Raw genomic sequence first — 11281 nt, forward strand, 5'->3', positions numbered from 1 at the left:
TTCTAATTAGGGTTTTATTTTCGGTCCACATACTTAAAATTACCACATCATATTAATTACAACCCGTAAGGTGTAAAATGCCCAATTGATCACTTAACAAATTTGGCTCAATCATAAATATCATTATGAGCTATACATCTAACCCGTAAAATTTACAATCGAATGTGAAGCTCACATATGGAATTACAATAATGCTAGTGGTACACTAGCACTTACCTAATGGTGTACCTAATGTGAGATTTTGAGGATATTTTGCCAAAATCTCGTCCACTTAAAGAAAGGCAAAAAATGTCAATTTATCCATCAGATCCCTAGTTTCGGTTTTATCAGACTTAATAAATTTTTCTCATATGGCATTCATAAAACTTTTGACATTTTCATTATCGGGGATGGCACCTAGAATGGAATCAGATATTGATCGCTTAATGATTTTCAAACAGAGTTTGTTAGCCCTTTCCCACTTTTCATTCTCGGCTACATATTCAATGGTACTCTTACCTGTGGATTTTTCAAGCTTTTTCTCCATTGCAAAATCCAAGCACAAAAGATCAAGTGCTATTTCTACGTCTTGTTTCCATCTCACATAGTTATTCCCAGTCAAAGTTTAAATAGCAGACAATTGATTCGAAAGAGATGAAGTATTATAAACTGTGGAAACATAAAATATCACAATCAATATCATCCAAACGTAATGCATACAATCAAATGAATGATGTAATATCCAACTAATTAATATGGGCTATTAATTAGATAATCCGTAATTTAAATCGAAAAATATGAATTTTATTACGGTAAGAGTCTAGGTGTATCATCAGAAAGTCACCTTTGGATCGACAATATAACATGCTATAAGATACTCTTAAAACACATCATGTAGCCACTTAACAAAATTACACTGATTTTCGAAACACCAACACCTGTGGGTAGAAGGAAATTTCTAAACCAAAATAAGTTCATTACCTGCCTTATGGCATTTTCCAAAAATATCACATATAACAACACCTTTGGACAAGATGTTATATGCAATAAATCAAAATTGTTGCGCAAAAAATATTATATATTTTTATTGTAGAGAAAATCGAATAAATAATGATTAGTGTGCCACTTTGACAACTACCACCCATTTTTGTTTCAAAATATTTCTCTCATAGTGGGAAAAACAAGAATCGTCTTAAAACCCATGAAAAATTTAATGATAGAACAAAAATTATGTAACAAATCATGATCATTAATTGATGAAAGACAAGAAATCCATATATGATTAATATTGAGAGACGAAATTGACAACAAAATTTCAAAATGAAATTTAATGCATAAATAATGGCAATACATAACATTTTAATGAAATAATACAAAACTCGTCAATTAATTTTATTATTTATTCAATATATGATTTTAATCGGGTCAAGTTTAAATAAAATTTTAATTGGGTCAAAATTGAAATTTTAGGGTCAAACCTTTTAAAAGTTTAAATTTGATAACCTTTTGAAAATTACATATTAACCCTAGATTGAAACTGAAAACTAGGTCCTTCATATTTAACATTGCATGGCAGGTCCTTATTTAAGTAATTACAATATGACCCCCAACTGATAATTGCAAATAGGGGCTTGAAGATTAGTTATTTACAACAAGAGCCCCCATTGCCCGTTAACTGCAGAAAACGTCCAAAATTTTTTTTTTCTTCTGCGGCATCGGATACCGTCCATGCTGCACCTGCCGGTGCTACTGCCTTTGTAGTCAAAAGTTTTCTCGGCGGTGCTGCAACTGCGTTTTATATGCACAGAAACCTTTTAATGCAAGGACAAAAAGGTTTAAAACAATAATTAGTTTTAATTATGGATTCTGATCTTAACACGCTGCTCTGATACCAATTGTTGAATTTTAATTTAATCATGCTAAGAATCAAGAATCACCAAAATTAAATATAATAAAACGAATTCATACCTGCGGAAGCCATTGTTGATATGAATAACAGTTGTAATAATAGTCAAGATCTGCCCCTCCCTGCTCCTCACAAAGTATTAGCTATCAATGGAGTAGACCAATAAAACATATAGAGAAGAGAGGAGACATAGCCTTTATATAGAAAATAATTGAGCCGTTCCATTACAGTGCTTCTTGCAAAAGAAAAGACGAATCCCAAAAAAAATACAAGCATTCCTGCTCTTAATCCAGTAATTGAAATCAACTTAAAACACAACAAAGTGCTCGTCGTCGAAGGTAACCGAAGTTCTGAAGAAATTACCGGAATGTGCCGAAGTCCCAGTCCTTCAGAAAAACCTTGAGTCTGCAGTCACAAGTGCTCGCCATCGAAGGTAAGCCCAGATCGATTTTGTAGAACGGGTGGAGACACGGGCGAGTTGTTCTGTCAAATTCGAGAAATGTATGGATTTTAGATCGAACTCCTTTCGTACAAAAAGAGGATAACAAAGGATAAACGCCCTTACAATAGTTCGTACTTGTCGTGCTGTTGGTAGTTAGTAGTCTACTTGCTCGCCGTTGACGGTCCGACCAGTTCAATCGTGTGGAGAATGGTGCGAATCGCCTGATTTGTTCTCTTCAAATGGTGAGAAAAGGGTTCCATTCAAGTGGGCAAGTGGTTTTGTCGGTGCAGTTCTACTTGCTCGCCGTCAACGGTCCGAATCATCTCCGAATCGCCTGATTTTTTCTCTTCAAATTATTGTGGTGTGAAATGGGTCAGGCAAGTGGTTTTGTCGGTGCAGTTGGTAAGGGTGTTTCTGTCCTTTTCACGGTTTTTCAAACTTCACGAGATTTTGGCTTCATATTGTCGCCACGTCAGCATTAGGTACAACATTAGGTAATGACTGATGTACCACTAGCATTATTGATGGAATTATTCCAACATCATTCACTTGTGTATGGAAGGAGGGATGAAAGTACCACAAATATAAACGAAACGAAGTTGCCATTTCCTAAAAGCAGCTTACCACATCAATAATTCATTCTAATATGTTTGAAACGGTACCAAGAGAACTGAACGGGAAGAATGTTACATATTTCGAAACCCAGCAATCCTATCTAATATATATGGAGAAGCTCAGTTAAAAAACAGCTAGCCGAGATGCAACTCCATTAAAATTGATGATGGGATTCTTGAGTTCTATTCAACACAGGGTAAAGATGCTAAGCACTCTTCTTTATTCATTTTTGTTGGGAATAATACTTCCAAATAAGAGGAAAGAAGAAGAAACAAAAAAATAAGAATCAAGAACTTCAAAAAAAATTCAAAGGCTTTAAACACATAATCGTTGTCCTCAAACAATATTCGTCTCCTCTTAGCAGGGGCGGAGCCAGGAATATACGCTGCGGGGGGCTATGGTGCTCGAATTCGACTTCAGGGGGCATTTTTTTTAAAAAAGTTTATGTAATTCAAATGTAACTATATATATGTGTGTGTGTGTGTGTGTTATAATATAACATTATCTAAAATTGCACCTAACAAGATTTTACATCATAAAATCATCTATAATAAATCTACATATAAATTCATAGTAAATTCTCGTTCGATGTAAAGTTTCATACAATCAACAAGAAAACTATTATCCATTTTGTTCCAAAAAGTAACTAAACTAAGAAAATCTCATCACTAGTATTCAAGACGATGAATTGAAGGACCACACGAGTACGACCGTGCGAGCTAAAAAAATCGGGTGTGTAGATCAAGAAGTTTGAAAATAGAAACACATGAATTAATGTATAACAAAAATGTTAATTATATCATGATCAAAAAAATGTTAATTATATATACTCAATTATGAAACACTATAACAAAAAATTTAATACATGAAAGTAAATTAATATATATATGCACATATACACTATAAACAAAAGGTCAAAGTGTTGGGCATATGGGCTTATTTTTCTCAAAATAATAGTGATATTGGGTTGGGACTGGCTGTTGGACTGCTGTTGGATTGATGGTGGGTTAAGTGATTAAATTTCTATTTTTAATGGATCATTCCTTCCATTTTCTTGGATATGGGCTTGGGCAATACTGGGCTACAGCCCAGTAGAGCCCTCCCCCATCTCCGCCCCTACCTCTTGGATTGTTTGTTGTTTAAAGGGACTTCTTGAAAAATGGTTTGTAGGATTTATCGAGCTTTGAAAAGGAATATACACTTAAACACTATTCAAATTCCTTTAAAACTCAAGAACACAAAATAGAGTTTTGAATATGAAAGAGTAGAGTTTTTAATCTTTCTTGTGGAATGGAATTTGATCTCAAGTGGTTAAATGTGTATCGCGTTGATCATTAATCACCTATTTATAGATCTCAACCAATATTACACGAAATAGTGCCAAAATATGATGAAAAGAGGCAATTTTTCATCCAAAAGGATACCAAGTTTAAAGTTGAAAAATCAGTCAACGACTAATTTTTAATTATATGTGTACGCATTGTATAATCCATGTGTATGCATGGTAGTTTCTGCAGGCTCCAGCCATGCGTACTTATGCATGGACCAGGGCCGGTTCCTTAGTGGCCTTGCGCCTCAGGGTATAATGGAGCCTCAAAAAGTTTTTGGAAGCCCAAAAAATGACTATTATGAAATTTCCTCAATTTTCTTACATTAGATATTTTATGGTAGTGCAAATAAAGTAGGGGCATTTCTACCAATAATGTCTTTCAATTTATTGTTGCTTTTGAATTTTGTTTTTAAGTATAAGATATTTTTTATTATAAATAGTAGGCACCATCCCCATATACCTCACTGATTTTCATAAAATCTTTATATTAAACTTCTTCAAATCGAAAATTGATTCTCGAACCAATCAAACGTTGAGTAACAAGGTATAATATTTCTTATCATTAGAAATTGTTCAATTTGGTCATGTTTGATGCCAATATGCTTGTAAAAAAATTATATGCAGGGGCCTCATGATAATTTATAGTCTAGGGCCTATAAATTTTCAGGACCGACCGTGGCATGGGCAAAACTCAAATTTTCCAATTTTATTCCACTTTCTAATTTATTGATTTTGAACAATAATTTTAGTCATTGTTTCTTTGTTATGCTAGCTTACTAGCAGTCAATCGTGCATCACTAATGTAATGTTTCCAACGGCGAAGTTGGTTGATTGTCAGCCATGTCTTTTTTCTTTTCTTTTTTGTAGCAAATCTCCCAGCTACAATATCAACAAAAACAATATAGATGGATGGCTAATACCATTACTGGGGCAATGCGTTCAACTCAGCAGGATAAATAAAACATAAGGAGTAACAATTCATTCCATAGCCCACTGCACAAACTTGCACCCGACACATAACACAAAGGATAATTAATTTACCGGAATATCCAAATCTGAAATGATCAAAACATCACACACTGAAAATCAAAACAAGCTACAGCTTAATTTTTATCTTTTTCATATTTGAAAGTCGCACCAAATAAACTTCACGTTGACATCTAAACGGGAACCAATTCGTTCGTTCATTTTGCTCCATTCGTATGCCTGCCTTGTTCCCATTTTCCCTTCTTCTGAATTACAAACTTCACATCTGTTGATATGACAACGCCATTTTGCTAGTTCAAAGAACGAATGCCTACATATGAATGTTTGTATGTGTTCATGTTTTTCAGATTACGAACAAAACGCACGGCTAATTTGTACCCTCTGCCTCCAGTCTCAACTGCATCCAATTTCATGTGGCTCAGAAAATTGTTCCCTGTTCTGAATTCCGAGTCTCTGACAAGAATCTATTTTCTTGAATTCTTGCTTGTTATGTAACCAATTTCTTATTATCTGCATGGTATCAACCAATTTTCCATCTCTACTTTGATTGATAATAAATTTGGTGTTTCTGTGCATTTTTTCTATTAGGATCCCCAGAAATATTTCAAGTTTTGGCTACAGAAGTATGAATCCACCAAAGCACTTCAGCAGAATTTAATTTCTATAACCGAGCACTCCGTAGAATTTAACATTATTTTCTTATACTATTTTGTAGCAAAATCAATGCACAGAAAAAGATATCATCGTTTACACTTTAACTCAATGTCAATACATCTGTTGAATGCTCACTAACAGTTCACAAGCTTGACATTGAAACATTATTTTTGCAGAGTACCACGGAAGGATAAGCTATGACTACACAACATGAATTTCCCAACATTATTCAGGCTACCCTACAGAAGATGACGATATTTTTGAAATTTTCATCTCCAAATGCAACTACTGGTTCCCAGTTGTAGGGGCATCTCGACCTTTCTTGAAATCGTCCCAACCTCTTACCCAAGGCCGCCCAGGAGTTGCTCGAGTCTCAGGAGAAGCATGGCTGTTGAGGTTGTTCATAACCTTGTCTCGCACAGCTACAAATACCTGTGATGAAAATTAAGTCATATCACAAAAGAAGTCATGGTCCTCATTGATCGGGAGAGAGATATACAGAAAAATTGGTTTCTAAAACATGTCTTACAGGATTTATGTTTACTACATCCGGGGGTTGTTCCTGACCAGTCAGCCATTTCCACAGATCTGGATTCTCCTGCAGGTATGAGCAGGGATAATGCAAGACATGGACGATCACATGCATAAATCATAATTTGTATATTGCTCATAGTAAAATAAAACAGATGTATATAATTAATCAGAATATTAGTAAAGATGTTATTTAATTTAGTTTCCAATTTTGAAGTGCTTATTTTAAGATCCAAAAATCCATAATAAAAAACGAAGAGGTAGAAGGGGCAGCAACAAGAGAATAATTTTGTTGTCGGATTGTTAATAGTTAGTTGCACCAAAAAAACTTAACTATTGATGGTACTGTTCATACAATTTTTCCCCCCTTTTTCGTTTTCTTTGTTGTAGCCGGGACTACTCACCAGTTAAGTATACTTTTGAATTAGATTAGTTCTTTCATAATTGTTCTTAATTCTCAACAAATTAATATTAATAAAAAATTTTGTAGCTCAATTCCAATCAAGGAGCCACACTGGTGCAATCCAATCAGGTCTTGCATGAAACGCTGAATGCTTGGACAATGATTTTGTCTACAGTAGGCTTGCTATCTTCATAACTTCACTTTTGTTGAAGTGTTTGGTTTGTAGCCTTGATCGTTTTAAAAAAATGTATAATTCGAAAAGTTATTGCACGGTTGCAGCATTTATGAAACTCCCCCACGTTATCACGTCTAGATTTCTCAATGGTTTGAATCCTAAAATCTTACATGACGATATTCCCACACCACAATTCTTAGACGACGCTTACCAATAGGCAACCTTTAGTACATATTCTTCTGTCTTCGTCAAGGATGTCATACGATAAGTCTACCACCCTGGTCCCCACAGTCACTTCCCAGGTCTAGTTGTGTTACTTTTGAGGACGATTCCAAGGTTTCTATTGTTGAGATCTCTGATGGCGATAAGAGAATTATCTGTGGTGTTGCCATCTAAGCTAAAACAGTCCACATGTCATCAATTTCATGCCGAAGTTATTTTTGCCTACTCTTTTGTTCGACTTCAACGATGACTTTATATGGCTTTACCTCCACTGCCTGATACTCCCCGAATTGCCACATTGTTTTCCAAGATCATTATTCGTTATCACACATTTCCTATTGAGACATTTGGTTGTTGCCTACTAATTAGTGTTATATTGCTTTAGCTCCGTATTGTTTTGATTTTAATGCCAAGTTTAATGGACAAATTGTTTTCAATGATGAGACGTATGAGCTTGCATTTAACAAACAATTTAGGCATATATGCTTTTATAGTAATTTTTATATCTGATTACTACTTTCTTTGGCGTGATTTTTCAAAACGGTAGTACATCTGGCTAGAGTAAGTTACAAATGCTTTAGCGGGAGCTGCTGCTAGTCAAGGAAAAGAAGAGCTTGTTTGCATGATAAATGCCACAGACTGTACATGATAGAAAAAATGGATCACTCAATTGGGCATAATCTATTTGACTGATCATTATACTTAAATGAACGTTTTGTTTCAATATAGTAGAATTATTTCCTCTATGGTTATTATCTTTATTTGATCAAGAAGAAAGATCGTCCTCCTTAATTAAGAAGTTGTAGTCTATCTTGTCGAAGACGAGAAGAAATTATGAAAATATTAGTAGAGAAATTATTTACTTTTGCTTTCAATTTTGATGTTTATTTTAGGAAACATAATTAGTGTTTAATTTCATAGATTTTATAGTATTTTCCTACTTAAATTATGACTAGTTTAAACCATATATAGATAAGCTTATGCATTACAATTCTAACAATTTAGATAATGAGATAAAGATATTTTCTCTCCCTTAAAGTCTGCTTCCGTCTATCTAATTCTTCTCCCCTTTCTATCACCTTCCTATATTCCCCTCTTCTCTTTTCCCTCCTTTCTCTTCTTCTTCTCTCTCATTTCCCCTTCTCCTATAATTATGTGATTGCATACTTGGCCAATACAATAGATCGAACAAAGTAATTGTATAGAAGGTATAACATGAATATGAAGCATATGTGCTCCTCAACTTAGGATATTCTGATAAAAATGCTTTAGATTCAGTACAAAGATAATATGTTTAAAAAGGGAAATAATTTTTTCTTCTTTTTTCGGTTTTTACCTTGACGTCATAGAACTTAAACAATTACAAAGGAGTCAGTTATTGTAATTTTTAATTTATTTATGCAATTAAGGATATCATTTCGGTGTCATCATTTGGTCATACTTCATCAATAAGTTGCATATGACCACCCAAACTTATATTGACCAATTCCTGGAAGTCTTACAAAAGATAATTTAATCATCTCTTGAAACTAATACATAATTACATATCGTAGAATTGCATACAAGCTCCATTCATGTTTCAGAACACCCACAAACGGTTAATTAAACTTCTTCGCTATGCCTCTTGCAAAAATCATATATAATCAAGTGGCCTAAATTTAAAAATAAGTGAAAAGGTGTAGCTACCTTGTCTGCAAATTTAAGGAAGAATTGTCTTCAAAACTACTTATCACAGCACTAGATTTTCATATGTAACACGGGTGGGAATTAGTTACCAAGAAGACACGTATGTGCACATAGAGAGAGAGAGAGAGATGACGATATATGTTAAGATAGTTTGGTCACTAAAATTCCTATAACTCCGTAAATACAGGTACCATACGTAAATGTGCAGCTTGTGTTTATCGGCAATTGGGGTGCAACAAATTGTTGAAAAGCTTATTTTTCTTCTGATCTGATTAATCTTTAATTATTGAAGGTTCCTATCTCATTGGGAGTGAGTTTCTCTATACATGGAACAATCTGGATTTACGTGAAGGTTCCATCTTCTGATCAGATATGGTTTAGATTCACATTCATGCCCAATACTGAATTTAACTTTGGAGTCTTTTGTTGGGTGACTCCGAAGTACAGATTGGTCTGCCAGTTTATAAGTGGTCAAACTTTGAGAACATAGGTTCTATACTTTTTCTTGCAGGCAGAAATTCTTGAAACTTTGGTCCTTCCATGAAAGCGCTCGGATGTTAGTGGAGAAGGATGACTGGAACCGTAAACCCTAAAACCGAAGGAAAGTCGCTCCATTTAGGTGGTATAATCAAGATTATGCTGGTAGCTCTACCTCAAGAATCAAAGAATGCTGGTTATGCTACAGAATAAACTAGTCAGTCCATGAACCAAGTCACGTGGATTCATCAACATTGAATGACCATTCTTCCAAGAACAACTCAGAAACCCTTTGTTAGACAAGGATAATCCACAAGACATTGTGCCAAGAACCACAGAGGAGAAACTGGACATTCAACTGCTGTCAGCTCAATCCCTTATCTTGACAGAGGAAGATACTTCAGAATAAGATGATACTGGTAGAACTAGGAGAATTAAGACGAGGGAACAAATGCTTGAGTTGGAGAAGAATAAGAGAGAAAAGCTTGAAGTCAAGAGACGTCACAGTGAAGCAAAAGGAAAGAGTTCTGTTGACAGGACGAGAGTTACGCAGAGAACTCTACTCTTTATTGGTGGTATGGTCTTATTTTTATCTGTAGAGTTTATACTTGATGCTTTAAGTTTGTGTAATAACGGGAAAGAGAAAAGGTGAATAATCTTCAAATTACCCTACACATTTGACATCATCAAAGCGAAAATTCAGCCAGTGTATTCCCCAATCTAGAACCATATGATTTTTTGTTACATTTCTATGTCTAAATCTTTATCCTTCTTAATTTGTCTCTCACTGGCAGCATGTTTGGCTAATCTTAAAAGACAAACTTCCAAGTAAGTTTACTTAAAGAGTAAAAACATTAAATTTATTTTCTAGTAATAAAACTCAACTACTCGATCTTAGGGTGCTAAGTGAATATATAAAAATGAACTTAATGTAATTATCACGTCTGAGAAACAAATTGGAATCCATCTCAGTAATCTCAAGAAGTATACCCCTGCGGCCCCCATCTTACTATGTTCCACTTCTAGTCAGTTTGTAATCCCAATCTCTTTCCACCAATTGAAGTGATGTGTTGTGACAGATAACATTACGTCAATGCAAGTAACTTCACAAGTAGACCTTCCTCGTAACAAAACTCTCTCATTTTTGGCAACTTTAAAGGCGAGAAAAGAAGCGTAGTGCCTAAATTCATGAGTCAAATTTGAGTGGCAGTTTTGTACTGAACTTCTGTCATGCTAAAGGAGTGGGAAATAGCTTATTCGCACAATGAATTCTATTAACCTTGGTTCCGTGAACTTTGATAGCAAAGATCAAATATTAATCCCTCACCCCCCTGTGGAAAGTATAAATGCTAATGCATGTATCCAGCGAAGATCAAATCTTAAACACTCGCTTCCCTTGTGTAAAGTATAAATGCTAGTGCAACTATCCATATTCTGCCAAAATATTAAACATCCATGTCACAAGTCATGATGACCCTTGTTTAAAATCACCTGGAATCAGTACTACTAGGCCAAATATATTCTGCGACTGGATTGGCTTTTACATGATCAACATCAGTCTACACTAGTGTCTCTTTCGCAATTGATGATCAGGACAACCAAAACTTATTCAAACACCTAAAACTGAAGACGCAACTCATTATGATTCAGAAATAGAAATGTTAAGGTTTGATTGTCTCAATATTCAAAGACAAGGAATCAAGTTCTAGGCTCAAAAAATTCTTCATAAAAAATGTTTCACTGAGCATAACAATCAAGAACCCATAAACGGGGAAGGTTTCTTTTGCCCTGCTCCCCATTTCACATCTCCTTTTTAACATATTACAGCTTTGAATTACTTAAGGAAATACCATAAAAACATAAATACTGAAAAA

At 34.7% G+C, this 11281-nt stretch overlaps 1 protein-coding gene across 1 annotated transcript in view; it reads right to left on the reverse strand.

The window, feature by feature from the left end:
- Positions 1-5940: 5940 nt before the first annotated feature.
- Positions 5941-11281, reverse strand: part of LOC111377686 (succinate dehydrogenase assembly factor 2, mitochondrial-like) — a 6049-nt gene continuing 708 nt past the window's right edge. The window contains exons 4-5 of the mRNA XM_023000815.1: positions 6443-6511; positions 5941-6345 (exon numbers count right to left, since the gene is read on the reverse strand). Of these exons, the coding sequence (XP_022856583.1) occupies positions 6199-6345; positions 6443-6511 (216 nt within the window). The 3' untranslated portion in view covers positions 5941-6198. The remainder of the gene's footprint in view (positions 6346-6442; positions 6512-11281) is intronic.

This window comes from Olea europaea, unplaced genomic scaffold, assembly GCF_002742605.1.
Source record: "Olea europaea var. sylvestris unplaced genomic scaffold, O_europaea_v1 scaffold1708, whole genome shotgun sequence".
Lineage (NCBI taxonomy): Eukaryota > Viridiplantae > Streptophyta > Magnoliopsida > Lamiales > Oleaceae > Olea > Olea europaea.